This window comes from Nyctibius grandis, chromosome 3 (assembly GCF_013368605.1).
Source record: "Nyctibius grandis isolate bNycGra1 chromosome 3, bNycGra1.pri, whole genome shotgun sequence".
Classification (NCBI taxonomy): domain Eukaryota; kingdom Metazoa; phylum Chordata; class Aves; order Nyctibiiformes; family Nyctibiidae; genus Nyctibius; species Nyctibius grandis.
The window spans coordinates 14716440-14732881 of NC_090660.1; the positions used below are offsets into that span (position 1 = coordinate 14716440).

At 44.4% G+C, this 16442-nt stretch overlaps 1 protein-coding gene across 1 annotated transcript in view; it reads left to right on the forward strand.

The window, feature by feature from the left end:
• Positions 1 to 16442, forward strand: part of F13A1 (coagulation factor XIII A chain) — a 62784-nt gene that overhangs the window by 12119 nt on the left and 34223 nt on the right. The window contains exons 4-5 of the mRNA XM_068396529.1: positions 7328 to 7579; positions 14279 to 14397. Coding sequence (XP_068252630.1) covers positions 7328 to 7579; positions 14279 to 14397 — 371 coding nt within the window. The remainder of the gene's footprint in view (positions 1 to 7327; positions 7580 to 14278; positions 14398 to 16442) is intronic.

The following is a 16442-nucleotide window of genomic DNA, read 5'->3' on the forward strand; positions in this document are numbered from 1 at the left end:
CTTATAAACACATGAAAGCAGCTAAGAACAAAAAAATATTAGAGCTGATCCCATAAGGTTTATTTAGGTGACACCAAGTTCCCACCTACAGTCAGAGGGATATCTGAGTACAACTAAATAGCCAGGGGTCTGATGCAGGACACACACACCCCCCCTCCTTGAATCAACGGAGCTGTTCATACTGTCCTACAGTGTCCACAGCCTTTCCCTAATTTCACGGCAGTGTTGGGACATGGGTTATTCCAGGACGGTTGAGGTTTTGTTCCTTTTGTCAGGCAGTAAATCTGTGGGAAGTATTGCTACCCCTGCTGTCACCTGTCCTCCTCAGCAACTTTGGGGCAGGGCAGGTGGTAGCTAATGGAGTGGCTGGGACATGAGATGTCCCCTGGCACCTCGGATGAGATGTCAAGCTGAGCTCTGCCTCTTGGAAAAAGTTGCAGATTGGTGTCCTGGTTTTGGCTGGGATGGAGCTAATTTTCTTCTCAGTAGCTAGAATATTGCTCTGTTTTGGATTTTGTATGGGATTTGGTATGAGAAGAATGCTGATAATACACTGATGAATTTAGTTGTTGCTAAGAATCAAGGACTTCTCAACCTCCCATGCTTTGCTGGTGTGCGGGTGCACAAGAAGCTGGGACAGAGCACAGCCAGAGCAACGGGTCCAAATTGGCCCTTGGGGTATTCCATATCATGCAACGTCATGCTCAGTGTATAGACGAGGGCTGGCCAGGAAGTCACTCTCTCTCTTCTGGGATTGTGGTTTTCAGGATTTCTCTCCTCCAGGATCACTAGACAGGGATGGGCTGGACGTTGGTCAGCGGGTAGTGAGCAGTTACACTGTGCATCACTTGTTTGTATATTCTATTGTTTTTATTATTTTTTTTTTTATTATTATTATTTTATTTCTATTATTAAATTGTTCTTATCTCAACCCACAAGTCTCTTTACCTTTACTTTTCTGATTCTCTCCCCCATTCCCCGGGGAGCAGGGGAGAGTGAGCAAGTGGCTGCGTGGTATTTACCTGCCTGCTAGGTTAAAACCACGACAATCGGAAAAAGTTGGATCTTGATTTTTTTAGGAGACTTCTCAGCATTATACAAGAACAGCTAACTCCGGTACTGGGGGCAACCTCTGTTGGTGCTCATACGTAACCCAGTGCTGAGAGTTTATTAAATCACTATATCCCTGTTTAACAAAGAACTACAAATATTGAGCAAAGATACAGAAACACCTGATGGCCTGAATACAGAGTCCCATTTTGGGAAAGAAAAAAGAGTGTATTAGCAGTGGAACACGTTTCCTAGAAATTGACTCCAGACAGAGAAGAGGCCTGTTTGCCAATTCTTAGCAAAGAACAACAAAATTCACTTTCTGAATGAAGACATTGGGGTATTTTTTTTCCACCTCTCTGGAATTCCCAGCCAGGACCCAGAGGAGCAGAGAGGAGGGAGTCCCTCGAGGTGCTCCATGGATGCAGTATTTCATGCAAAGGAATCTTTACCTTTATTATGCTCTCTTTTTGCACTGCTGCAGCGGCATAAAGCAGCACATAAAATCTAGCTGTATTTTTTAATGTTTTTAATAGCTAAGGTGCGTGACTCCGATGTGTGTTTTACAACTGTAAAGTACTAGAAACGTTCACTCCTGGGACAGAGTTGTCAGATGTTAAGGACTCCTAACTGGAGCCATAAGGAAAAGTTATTTCAAGATATTTGGGTTTACTACATTTCCAAGTTTGTATGCAGCACTTCTGAAGGTAATGGGATTTGAGGGTGGGAGGAACCCAGATGTGATATTAAAGCAGTGGCTTAAAGATACTACTGTTTTTTACAAAAATTTGGTTCTCCTTCTTGCTTGTTTTGATTGTTTGTGATTTTATTAGAACATATATCTTCTTTCTTTTTTCTTTGTTTTACTTTTTCTTTTTTTTTTCCAGTTTTTTATCTTCTATCTTTCTTCCCTCCTTCTCCTCCTTCTCTTCTCCTCCTTTCTCTTCTTTCTCTTCTTCTTTCTCTTCCTCTTTCTCTTCCTCTTTCTCTTCCCCTTTCTCTTCCCCTTTCTCTTCTTCTTTCTCTTCTTCTTTCTCTTTTCATTTTTCCATTTGCCTTTTTCCTGTTCTGACATTTGTTGTAATTATTCACAGTGATTAATAACTCATGGTCCCAGTATGCTAACACCCATCCCCAGGCTGCTTGCTACAATAAGGCTTACCTCTGCTACACAGCTACTGTACTTGTGGCTTCCAGCTCAAATTTATTTATCAACTTGTCACTTCCAGGGCTGGCATTGAAATAGATTCTTTACTCTTTATATGAAAGAGTGTATCTAGGTAAAACAAATAAACCTAACAGGAAAATTATTAACCTTACTGTGTGTAATGTATGTCCCAAAGGGAGACAGATTCCTCGATTCCTTTAAAAAACAAACTTCTAAGGAGGGTTCCTAAAAAGACTATTGAGAAATAGCTTTGTTCACCCCCCTGTCTTCTGAGGTATCCTACTTCCATCAGGGAGGAAATGTCCTCTGAAGCTCACTCATCTCTAGTCTCTGTGCTACCAAATTTTCCCTCCTCCCTGCCGCAGGTAAAGCATCTACTCACTTGTGTAGGGCCTATCCAAGAGCACCCGTCGGTCCCTCCACTGGCTGTGCTAACAGCACGGTGCTAACTCAGCAGTGGCATTTAGGAGTTGTTTAATGCACACACACATACAGCAGTGTGGATGTCTACTGGGGATCAAGGGAAAAAACAAACTAGATGGCTTCCGGGGACTAGTCAGAGGAGGAGGAGGAGGAGTGTGGTTTAAGCAAGCCCTGGTCCCTGTTTGTTAGTCACTTGGAAGGAACAGCAGCAGACTTGGATAGCTGGAGGAGGAGAGCTCGTGTTTTGCCAACTGAACTTGCTGTACCTATCTCTCGCTCTCCCTCTGTTGCTGTAAATCCCTCTCTGGTGCGGCAGTTTTACCCAGAATTAAACACAGCTTGCCTCTGTGCCTGATGGGCCTGGAGATGACATGCTAAGGAGCTGAGGCATATGTTAAAAATAACTCACTTTGAATGCATGCGTGTGTGGCCACAGTTCTGTGTTTTAGACAGCTCATTCTTTTGCTACTGCATAAATAAGACTTCGACAAGTTTTAACAAACACTGCACTCTGCTTTTTGCCCCTGTAAAGTGTGTGTGTGTGTGTGGTGGGGAGCATCCCATACATGCCCACATCTCCACGTGCTTCAGTCGTGGTGCATTTCACCATGTAGACCTTCACTCATGTTTACTTACTTTCAAAGCCTTGTGATGCAGCACTGAGGGAGACCTGAGCTCCTTTAGTAGCAACAGCAGCTATTTTGCTTCTCTTTTCCTGGGTGCCTAGAACACCTAGGAGGTGTAGAGCAGAGCTGAGCTGCAACTGAAGTGAGCAGGAGCTTTAGGAGCCCAGCTTGGATAGCTACAGAAATCAAGGTGGGATAAGAAAGAAGTACCAAAGGGTTAGAGGCCTGTGCACTGTGCAGCAGGGGAAATAGATATGTTTGGGCTGTTAAACCTTCTGTAAAAGGGAGGTTTCTGTTAAAATAATGTCTTCTGGCAGTATTGTGGCTCAGTACCTAGGATTGAAATGCAGAGAGTTGGAGGCCCATGAAAGAGGGCCGCTGTGAATTCTCTCTTGTCCTCTCCTACCTCGAACGCAAGACAGTCAGGAGCCCCCGTTCAGTGCCTGATACCTTCTGAGCTGCAAAAGCCTATAAAAAATTCACCCTGTGCTGGTGGTAACAGTGCAGCAACCTCCAGGCTTTCCGAATTCTAAGGCTGGATTTTCCCATGTCAGTGTACTGTTAGTGAGAGTGGACAGGGACATCCCAACAGTGTGATGTCACGCAACGACTTTGTCTTTCGCGGAGCAATTGGCTGTGAAATGTCCTCGAGTGAGGGCCAGGGCCTCCTACACCCAAAGCACACGTGAGCATCAGGGAGTGAGGCAACCACAAAGAGCTGGCTGTGGAGCGTGGTTTAGACTGCCAACTCCTGGAGCAAATCAGAGTGAGAGGGATCCTGAGCCAGCTGATACCGCTGGCAGAAGCACCCTCCTGTCAGCATAAAAAGAGTTTATCTTCTCTACGTGGTTCCTGGTCCTGACATGCACCCAAACACCCTCCTGCCTCTCTGTGGGTTGGGTTAGCACCAGAGATCCTGCAGAGAGTGCTCTGCCAGGCATTCGCAGGCTTTTGGTAATGAGTCTTTGGATAACATTGAACCTTCTTCCTTAGAGACTCTAACCCAGAGAATGAAATCACCATTGCACATTATCCCTTCTGAGAAAGGGCTGACATTACAGATACCCCAACTACGAGCCAAAGTTGGCCCTACTTTTCCACTGCAGCCAGAAATGTGTACTCAAGAGGTAGATAAATGTCAAATGGCCAAGCCATCCTGAGAGGACTTCCCTACAATGTTGATAAACATAGTACTGAACCTACGTAAGGATTCTTTTGCCAGCAACCTTAGCATGTAATGCCAAAGTTATTCAGCTTTATAGCGCTCTAGTATCAAGACAACAGATGTGTGTATATGAGACTAGTGTGGCTGGTGCTGTCAGGTGTCTAGATGTGTGATTACAATTCAGCTCCACAAGCTCCTGTCAGAAGTAACAATTCCCTTGCTCTCGCATTTGCATTTTGGTTTTTGTTTCAGGAGATTAGGGAACCTGTCCTCTTTTCAAAGACGACGTTGGAAATTGCTCACTATGCTCTTGAGGGCCCCATTTTCCCAGGCTTCCTCATGGGTTCAGGATTTATGCAGCTGTTAGCGAGCACCAAACCCTGCTCATCTGTCAGAAGCAAACAATGTTCTCTTGTATTTACTGTTTATAACATCTACAAATTAATCTGACTTCTAGGATATCCCTTCCCTGGCATCCCTGCTATGTCTGCAGGGATGCAGGCAATACCTCAGAGTGCCTTCTCTTCATGGGTAAGCAAGATAGTGCAGTGGCCTGTCTCGTTTACTGCATGGGAGCAGCTGTGTGGGGCATGCACGGACTCTGGGCTGGAAGGACCTTGCTTGCTCTTCAGCAGCAGGTACAGGTACTCCCTTGCCAAGCAACAGGTAGATTAGGGTGTCTTGTGGCTTTGCAAGCAAGAGAGACCTTTGTTTGGAAGGGTGAATGGGTTTTTGCATGTTGAGGCTTCAGAAAAGTGAGAATACCAGAGGCTTGGTACTTTGCCAAACCTGCTATGAGGTGCCAGTGAGGGGATTTCCATAAGGATGCCTTGCAAAGGCCTCATGGCCTCTTTGGGATCCTATCTGGTTCCTATAGGCAGATTTACTGGAGAGTGATTCTGCAGCCTCCCCATGTGCGTGTGGCATACATGGACATGGTCCGAAGCCCCCGTCACAGCACAACTCCTTCTGTCCCAAATAGGCTCATACACTGACATGCAGATTCTAGTGAAGATTACGCTGTCAGTTCTTAGCCACATTAAAATAGTAATCCCTCCCCCCTCCCACCTCTCTGAAGGAGATGAGGGAGATATTTTTAAAAGTAGCACTTGTTAACAGTTTTCAAGGATGTCAGTTCAATTACTTGGTTTGCTCTGCTGCTTTGCTTGTGTGGACTGGTTTTTAAAAACAACAATTATATCAAAACTAGAAGCAAAATATCAGCTGTAGGGGCAAGCTGGGTCATACTCAGTTGCACTACAAAGAACAAGAGTACGTACAGCTCTCAGATCACAATTGTTAGCAGGCTCTCATCTGTATTACCTCTATAGGCTCTTCTCTCTAGACTGGCTTTCCTTTGATGGTTTATATTTGAAGTGTCCAGTACTTTATCTTCTAGTGTTTTCTATTGATTTTGCCCTCTTATTCTAGTCCTTTTTTCTTCTGTAGGTCTTTCCCTTCTGCTGCATCCCTCACTGATCTGAATGGGTTTCATGGGTTACAGCATTCCTGGCCATCAGGACAAAGTGGGCTATTTATGTGCACTGAACATCTGCAAAATGGAAATTCATGTGCACCAAATAATCTCTTGGATGAAGCACAGTAGCCCCAGATTTCTTAGAAACATGGATGCCGTGGCAGCTCGCAAACTTCAGATTCAAAGCTAGAGTTGTCCTTTCCCAGAATGTAGCAGTGTTCAGATCTGGGATTATCTCTAGATCAGCTGTATAAATATAAGCAAGTGGGAAAATCAACGCCCTTGTGAGTTTAATTTTGAAGTTCTTACATAGTAGGACTGAAAAATATGGAAGTCTGTCTCTCTGTCTGCCATCGTTGCTTTTCATTGCCCTATTTTTTAATGAGGGAGTCTGACTTTCAGCCTAAAACATGAAATGAAGAATAGATTTGAGAATGAGATAAGGAACTCGGCCTTCTCACAAGTGTCTTTTCTGTCTGTGCTGCTGGTTGGCTTCCAGAAATAGTTTGGCTCTACCTCAGGCTCAAAGGGTGGATCCTCACACAACTTTGAATTCTGGCAATGTACATGTTTACATGTAGCCTATCTGTCTAGAAGCTTTTTATAGTTGGCAGAGTAAAATAGATTCCTCTGGGTTGTGATTCGTCTTACTGTGGGTAGACTATCACGTGCGGTACTTTGGAGGTGTGTCATACTTTGGGACCCGTTGCTTGCAGAAGTTTGGCTATCCAGCCCAGATATGCTCATCTGTACTCTGGGTGTCCAGAGTTGGTTCCCACTCCATCCATGAGGAGCGGACGCTCAAGAGGAACCGAGCGTTGGGTATCTGCTGATGGACTGACTTGTATTTCTTCCATCTGTGTGGATTTGGGTGAAAGAGCGTGTGGTCTCTGCTTGTCAACACAGTAGTGCAGTGAGAAGAACGAGGTTCTACTCTGCTAAAGAGCCCCAAAGCCGATGTCTGGGCCCCAGTGGGCACTCGCATGCTAGTGATGAGGGTGGTGGGTGCTTCTGAACTGGGGAAGGGTCCCTTACCCACACTTACCAACAGTGGAGCTGACACCAAGGCAAGGAGTAAGCTGGAGTGCCGCTTGCTGCACTAGGATAAACAGTGTTGAGTAAGGAAATCCTGGGTCAGCCCTTGCTCATCCTGGCAGTGCCTGGGCCAGTGAGACTGAAGCTTGTTGGAGTGAAATGGGTGGGGGTGTCTGCACAGGCTGCCTGCTGGGAGGGGTTGCATGTATTCGTGTAGCTGTACTGCCAAGTGACCGGGCACTGTGTGAAGCCCTGAGGGAGGTAGGTGGTATCTGCCCACTAAAACTTGCCACCTCCACTGAAAACAAGACAAAGAGACAGAGAACTGCCAGGAAATTAAGAAACTGTCAAAACAAGGCAAACCTCTTCACCTCTCTCTCCAGGTCGCTACCCACAGCAAAACAAAGGCACCTACATCCCGATCATAGTAGGTAATGTGCTCAAACCCGGGGAGTGGGGAGCCAAGATTATCCACAAGGAGAACAACTCCATTCGCCTGTCCATCATGTCCTCTGCCACCTGCATCGTTGGGAAGTTTCGCCTGTACGTTGCTGTCTGGACTCCCTTTGGCATCCTCCGGACACACAGAAACTCGGCAACCGACACTTACATCCTGTTTAATCCCTGGTGCCAACGTAAGTACCTTATGAGAGTAAAAGGTTCAGACTTTCTGCTGCCGAGCTCACTGGGTTTTGGGAGGCGGTGGTCCAGGAAGGGGAGCTTGGTACCAAGAGGGTTGGAAACATGCCAGTTTGGGTCTAGAAATTATATAGTAACTCTGCCAAGAGGCAAGTCTTTCAGGCTGGGGAATAGCCCTGTGTGAATGGGGCTCCATGCTGCAGACCTGTGCCTGTGCTGTAGCTGCACTCTGCAGTTCTATGAGGCCAAGACTGTGTTTACCAGCTTGAGCAGCACAATGATGATGCTCTGTTTCTCATAGTAAATAAACCCCAAGGCTTTGCTCTGACTTTAATAGGCATCAGGGTGAGTTTCTTGCCTGCCTGTGTGTGCCTTAAACTGACAAGTCAATATGGGCATGTTTTTTTCCGGGATTTGGTGTGGGGCAGGATGTGTCAGTTTCCCATAGTCTGTTGAGTTACATTGCTGATTGCCACCTTTAGGATTGAATATCTGTAGCCGAAAGCCTACAGGAATTCAATGGGAGCTGCCGTTCCTGCACAGGTTGGATGGAGACAACCTGCTGTGGCATCACTGGTGGTGTCCTCCCACCACTACACGACCTTTGCCCTTATAACTTCCCCTTCAGTGGTGACTAATTACCAGCAACCCTGTCCTCTGTGAGGAGCAGAACATTTTGTAAATGCGCCTTTTTTTATAATCCAGTGAGTTGAAGAACAATTTATTTTTTTTAGATCTTCCTGGATCCCAGGTAAAATCAGCCCTTATGCTGACAGAATTGTATTTTACCCGATGAAATCCATATGTGGCTTTAAGGAGAGGGCATGGAGGACCAAAGAGGTTTGGTTCAGCCTTCTGACGTGCTGTAGCACTGTGTCTCAGCTTCCAACACTTGTAAGGCTCCAAGTCGTACATATTGCTGTACATTTAGGTCATCAGCTAACTTTAATATTCTCCTGCCACCCTTCCTTCATCTTTCAATTTTTTTACCAGAGTATTTGCATCATATAATCCCGTATGAAACAAGGGCCATCCTATCGAGTGACGAGTAAGTTTAGCACTATTAATAGAGTCCATTATTCAGCTGCAGTACTGTCAGTACATCGAATGATTTGTGCTGAATTCATTACTTGCCCCTGGTCCAAGGGAATATAAGCAATGATTAGCTTATGCATTATTTAAGAAGATATATGTTAATGCTGAGTAAAGCGGAGTTAGTTAAACGGGAACAGCAGGGAAGGGCAGGGCCCAAGCCCCTGCATCACCATGAGATACTTCTGAAGGCAGCATAGAGGTAGGTACCTTAGAGCAGCATGCGAAGAGTTTAGTCTGGGAGAGGAGGGAGAGTGTGGAAGAGAGAGAGGAATCATTGCCAAAGATATGACCCACTGGTGAGCAGACAAAACTGCTGAAGGTTTGTGAAGGCGTCATCAGCCTGTCACAGCTCCAGCTAGGGAGGTGCGATTCTCCACCCCAAGGTAGAGCATCCCATGGCTTTAGTCCCAGGTATCGTAACAGCTAGTTTGTTAGCCAGCATGGTGACCCTGCAGCGGCTCAGCACCTCTTTGGAAAGGGATAAACTCCAAAGAAAAAGCTTCTTAAATTGCCCCAGGTTACCTCATTATTAGCATACAACCAGGTCGGCAGAATGCAGTCCTAATGTGGAGAAAAAACGTGACGTGGGGGGCTTGGCTACCCCACTGTGGTGTGACTGGGACCACACAGGCTGATTGAAGGTGCTAGTCAGGGGGTGAGAAGGGGAAAATCAATCCCTTCTTTACACCTCCTTCCCCACCAGCCCTGTGTGCTGACTGATACACCTGTGTTCATGGCACACGGGTGCTTTGCTCTCCTATGCCCTACCTCCCTCACACCTGAGCTGAATGGGGCCAAAAGCCAGCCAGACTAAAACCACAGCGTGGGAGCAAACCCACAGGGAGCAAGACATGCAGCAGTTGCCTCCAGCAGCAGCCATTGCCCAGGCTGACGGAAAAGCTCTGTTTCAGGAAAAGAAAAGAGAATTTCGGGGCAGCACGGATGTGCTGTGTGCCCCCAGGCCAGGGGGGCCTGAAGGACCACATTTTCATCTCCAGTTTATGTGTTCAGCTGTGTCTCAACGACCTCAGGTCCTGTGCCTTGCTGAATATTGTAGTTTTCATTTTCTGCATGTTTCGTTTGGATTTGGATTTATTCTTGTTTCTTGCCCCTACTTTTACTCCTAGGTAGTTTGGGCTAATTGGCTCCTAGACCTGCCTTTTCCCCCTTTCCTTGTGTTACAAAACCAGGGACTGTTTCTCCATGCTTTATCCCCTGGCTGGAAAAGATTGTTCAGTGGAATGACAAAAGGGTATAAAAACTCAGGCAGTTAAAAGTGCAGAGAAAACAACAGTGTGAAAATCTCTTAGACTTGTTTGCTGGGTTAATAGCTAAGCAGAAAAGTCCGAGTGAAAAGCCTCATTAAAGAGAGAAGGCTGATGCCAGGAATGAATGGGGATTGTTATAGCAGGGAGCAGAGTATGGGCTCTGTCAGTGTCTAGTGGAGCTTTCCGACTCATCATTTTGGAGAAACATCAATGTTTCGTTATGAGCTTTTCTTTAAGACAGAGGCATTTGTGCCCTTTCTTATTACTCCTTTTCTCACTGTAGTTCAGTTTTGACATATCTTCCCAGCCATGGATGCCGGTTTTTTTTCTGCTGTTTCAGAACAAGTTTGAATACTTTACCAGTCAAGCTACAAGTTTTACTTCCAAAATCATCAGTTGCTTTTAATGTTTTAATCCCCTTAGCTACATTTAAGACTGTTCACCAAGAATACTTTAAGGATGCAGATGCAGGGCCTGATACTGCAAAATTATATACACTAGCCCCAAACATCTGTGAATTCAGCAAGCTAGTGGATTGGGATTTCACATACTCAGGTGAACTTTGCATTACTTAATAAGCAAGGTAAAGCCTGTGAGGAGAGGCAGCATCCTTTCTTCAGCCATCTGATATAGCTGGGAAAAACAGATGTGCTTTTGAGCATGCAGAGCCCTCTTCAGTTCTGAAACAGCAGATGCAACACGTGAGAGGAGTCCGAAGTCAACCACATGTTACTAATCCTCAAACTGTATCAGGGCATTTAAGCAGAAGAAAAGTGCAACTGACTCAATGAAGTTGCAATACATTTACTTGCTTAAATAGAATGCACTTTGCAGGAGGCTTGGGTGAATGAAACACACATGTCAGCCCACAGAGTCTGCAACTTACTCAGATACACCATGCGTCTCCACCAGTGAGACAGCCACACAAGTCAATGCCAGGTCTCTTCCTGATAAGCACTGAATGTTCCCCAGTAGAAAGTTGCTGGGACTCAGTACCTCCTTGGAAAGAGCTCACAGTATCCAGATCAAAGGAGCCCTTCTCTGCTTTCACGTAGTCTGATACTGCTAAGAGTTAAGTTAAACTCCAACAAGTTATCCTTAAGTACTTGCCATTTGCATCTGCTGTTTCAGAACCATCCACATTTGGCCCAGTAACACTTTCTTGCGTTTATAGCTAAATCTTAAATTTGATCTCTTGTATCATAGATTCCATGTGGGTAAAATTCACACAGAGCTTCATCCTTCTGCTACATGAATGTAGCACTGCACTAGCAGTTACAAGGCAGCGTACCAATCTCGGTCCTGGGGTTTTGTAGATAACTGTATTTAGCTCTTGCAGCTCTGTGTTTGCCACAGCGCTGTCCTTTTCCTATTAAGAGTCCTGGGAGTTTTGTGGTTCCAGCAAGGCCGAGCCTTATGTTCCTGGGTTCCCATGGGAGCGCATTGAAGGAAGTCTGGGTGCTGAGGTCAAGCCTGCCGCCTCCACCTCCACCCATCTGCTGGTGATGCTGTGCTCAGCGGTCACTGTCTGCACAAAGAAATAGCATTTCCAAATCCTGGCGGTTGCTGTGCTGGGGATAAGATCCCCCCGCATACTGGGTAGGGTCTTCTCATGCTCGTTCATCTTCACAAATTGAAAGGGGTGCTCTGCACTCCTCATCTGTTTCACAAGGAGCCTGTGTTCAGTGGGATTCCTCTCCTGCGGTACTCTCTTCACGCGAAGTGTATTTTCACCTTATCCACCTTTAAACAGAGAAGCATAGAGGCTAATTTGCTTCTTTGTAGCATTGCTAGTGTCTTAGTAATTTCCCAGGATAAAAGAAGTGAGTAAAAAAAAAGCCCTAAACTGCTAGAGAAAAAGAACAAACAAAGCCAGCGCATTTCCATGGAATTCTTCTGTCAGATGTGAGCCTCCACTTGCACAAAATAATTAGGACTTGTACTATGTAGAGCACGCTTAGCATCAAAGTAGTCACAAATGCCTCGTATTTTCTTCTAAACAGTCTCAAGGGTAGTGAAAGTTGTCAAAAATCAAAGCAGCTGGCTTCTCTGCAAAACACAGAAGCCCTTTTTACTTTATCAAAAAAACCCACAAATATTTTAAAATAATTGACAGAGAAGTTAATCGATTTTCATCTGATTTAGCAAAGATCATGCAGTCTCGAAATAACAGAAGTATCTCAATTGATACCAACCAGACCAATATTGATATTTTTAATCCCTGAAAGAAAACAACAGCTGTCAAGAAGGCATATGCACGCACTCCACTGAATGCGGAACTGTACAGAAGAAGGTGTGAGTTCTCCTTCTTTAAATGTGTTCCCTGTACCATTTGTGTGGACGTGCTTTAATAAAATTCAAAGCTGAGTGAGAGAATGCAGCTAATTATTCAATCAGCAAGTCAGGCAGATCCAGTCTAATGAAACAGAGCCTAGATGATCTGTAACATCTGCAACATTTTTAGTGGGATGTTATGCAAAACTTGTTTAGAGCTGGGAGCTGGACCTCAAAAAAGTCATGTAATACACAGCTTCATAAGTATGAGGGTCTCTGCTGGCATAAATGACTGCAGCTTTTTGATTCACTGTGAAGTTTTAATGCTCTCTTTCACCTGGTAGCCTCTGAATATAATAAACCCATGATCTTCTGCTTTGTGCCTGGGTGGAGGTTGACTAGGTCGTGGGTAGTGACAGCCTGGAAAGAAATTTCTTGATGGCCCAGCCCTGAGAAGCTGGGTGAATACCATCACCCCGCCAAATGCAAGAGCAGGTCCCCGACCTGCCCGCCTTAGGGAAAACCCAATAAAACCTGCCACTTCTCTGTTTGCTCGGATTTGGACATAGTCTACAGAGCCTGTACAGCATCCCTGTCAAAAGCATAATGGCAAGTGCTGATCTCCTCAAATGCAATAAAGGCTTCTTATATCTTAACACCTGCTTCCCTATCATTCCTTGCACACCAATGTGGAGGTCATTATGTTACATATTTATGCATAATCCCTTCTGCAAGTATACATGTAGAGATAGAAATATATCTTCAAAGAAAACAAAATTTCCAGGAGGGTTGGGTGTGTAGACTGGCAAAATCCTTCACCTAGCTGAAGCCAGTGTGAGTTTTGCCATTGATTTTTTCAGAGGGCTCAGATTTTAGCTTGTTTTCAGCCAAATTGCAGGTTTATGGGCAAATGAAGAAGCTTTTGAGGATGAGGTTTACAAGGAAGTACAAATCTGATTTGCATTACAACAAAATACAACAAATCAATAGGCTTTTAAAAGCGAAATGATCCTCTAGTAATTTGTAGTGGGATGCTGAAGAAATCCACTATGGCAGTAGTGAGTGGTAGTTTTGTACTTGCCTGTGTCAAACTATCAGAGGTTATTGCTTCCCTTTAATTTGCTATCTGGTACCACATTACTGATTTCCTCAAATTAATTAATTCCCATACGATTAATTGTTAAGCTCTATCTCTGAGTCCTAAAATACAAGCATTGGCACAGGAAAGAAATCCTCAACTATTCTAGTGTCACTGAATCACAACGTGCTTCATACTTACCTGTGAACGTCTGAATAGTTTCAAGTCATTCAGGGTTATTTATGAATGTTAATAATGGGTTATTTACCTATGTGAGTCATGTTTGCAGGGCAAGGGTCCACGCATATGCTCTTGACTCTTGATATAAGACCAATCTAGGGTATACCCTTTGTATATGTTTTGATAAAGATCTCTTCCAATTACTTTCAGTTTTCACTTGGACACTTGAATTTCTCCTCATATTAGCTGGTCAGTCAAGCTACATGGGGGAGGGATACTCCAGTCAATAACTTGCCTACAGAAAAAGCAATCAAACCCTTCTGTTAATACACTATAAAAACTGTATTCCCTTTTTTTAATGCACTACAGATTTTTCTTTAGATCTCTTGACTTGAGCTGTTTTCCATTAACATTAATAGGTTTGAAATTGTTCTTTGATCTGTTTGTACAGATGCACAATTGCATCATGGTGCTCCAACTTTTAAATTAGTGGTACACAGTAATCATAAAATCCTTGATAAGATGTGACATTTTAATCATACTTTACAGATCCTGAGAAAACAGGCAGGAGTTGTCAGCATTTTTGCATCTTGCATGCTTTTTAAATTGTGTATCATATTCCTAACTGGGGTCACTACCTTCTTATTTTTGTACTCTGTTGAAGGAAGTAATGCTTTGTTTGATGGAAGAAGGGTACTTTTCATCAAAGATGACTGTATTATATGCTAAGATTTTTTTTATCATCTGTCCTATCTGAAAACTGAGTGACTGTATTATTTATTTTCGGTAATTTGATGCAGAGGATGCCGTCTATCTGGATGATGAGAAGGAAAGGGAAGAATACGTCCTGAATGATGTTGGTATTGTTTTCCATGGAAACATCAACGACATAAAATCAAGAAGCTGGAGTTTCGGTCAGGTGAGCTATTTAAACCTTCTCTGGCTGCTCCCAGTAGGACAGCAAGTGAGTTTAATTGACACCAGACTGTGGTTGAGACTGTGGGCTCTGGAGTACATTATTGGTCTCTCCTTCAGAAAGACAAGGGGCATAATTTTAAAATTGTATGAAGTGGGTATATGCCTAATCCAGAAAAGCAATATTATAATGCTAATATTTAAAGATCTTGTTTTAGGGGCATATTTCAGATACTAAGAGGCTGCCTGTTGAAAGTTACAACCATCAGCTGACGTTTCCACAGTGCAGTGGTATTTCTGCTGCTACGTTGATGCTGCTTCAGGATCAAACCGATTTGGTGAAAAGAGTAGAAAGGTGTTTTTTTTAATCATTTTTCAGCAATAGATTGTATTGCTTTTTGACTCTTAGTTTTAGCAGCTTGGTGGAAATAATTCTGATCTTCTTGAGGGTCAGCTTGTCAGAGGATTCCTATGACAGACTCAGATTTAAACCCAGAGTTTTAAATTTCCTCAGCACAGTGACAAAAGGGGGAACCTCTCCCTTTGCTGCCTGGACTTGACCACATCACTCGCCAGTGGCCTCTTGCAGCCTGGCGGACCCTCCCCCTCCCCCGCCAGGCTGGTGTGCCTTCATCAGACTTATTGCTTACCTATTTTACCTCAATATGTTTGTAAGCACTAACCAGCCTGAAAATCCCTATGGGATGAAAAAGTTGTGTGAGAACGGGAAAAAGGCATTAATGAGCAGGATCAAAATGAGCAAAACTAACCCTAGCTGTCACTCAGAGGGGCTCCAATGGACAGTTATTGGACATGGTGAACTCTGCTCATCACCTCCTGGATTTTCACAACAGCACAATTAAGAAAGTATTGAAGTATTTCCTTAATGCTATGGTGATGGATCCATACAGTTTTCATGGCACGTCCCTGGCACAGCCTTGCAGAAAGGGCCTTCTTGCTTTGCTTTCTTTTCCTCAGCTAAAGACAATCTCAAAGCTTGAGCTGGATGGATTACCAGTGTGCTTGCCCTGGAGAGGCTGTTTGAACTCACAACTCTCTTGTTTCCTTATTTAAGGGTACAATTTCATCTTTTTTTCCTGTGTCAGCACTGCCTTAGAGAGTTCCTGCCTCTGCACCGTTCCTTTGGTCATGTCAATGCCATTGTTTGCGGGGTCCGTCTGTCATCCTGACTGAGATACAAATAACCCTTAAACAAGCTGGTGGGGGGGGGAGCAATTCCATAAGCTGATGGGGCCTCTGATATAAGAGATGTGGAACCAGATCCTAAGGCCAAAGCTGGGTGTGCATTTAAGTTGACCAAAAATGCCCCCTCCTGGCCCTTCCTTCCCCTTGCAAGTGCTTGTGCAGCCGTGCCCTGAATCAGACTGGAGAGCTGATCTAGCTGAATAAGCATCTGCTTGATTTTTTTTTTTCCCCTGGGTTATTTTTCGGACTTGCTCTGCTCCTAGATTCAGGATTCACTGCGTGACAGATGTAAGGGGGAGGGAGAGAGGGGAATGGGAGGCTGGAGGTGGAAGGTGCTGCTTAAACCAGCTGCTGGATTTATATCCTAAGAGGCTAAATTTATGGCCTGTGGTGGCTTGGCCTGAGGTGCTTATATTCTGCAAATCTGGCACCTTCCTGACACAAACACCAGCCTTCCTTGAGAAACTGCATTATTTATTTGGTTTTGCTAGGAAATAGTTCTGTCTGGGAGGTTAGGGCTGTTCCATAGCCTTTTGTCATGTACTTTCATTCCTGTGTTGTCTGAAATTGGAGGACCTGATTTCCACACCGTGCTGTGGAAAGCACCTTTTGCTATCACTTGCCCGTGTGAAAACTGAGTGTGGCAGATGCATCTAAGGGGTCCCAAGCCAAGAGTTTTAATGGAATCGATCATTTTGTGTGGGTGTAACAGACATCTCAAACTGCAAAGCAATGAAGAAATATTCTTTGGTTCCCTCACTTTCAGTGAGATGGAGGACGTGATGTTCCTGATCTTATCCTGACAATTTCCAACCATTAAAAACATGCATCTCCCTCATTTTC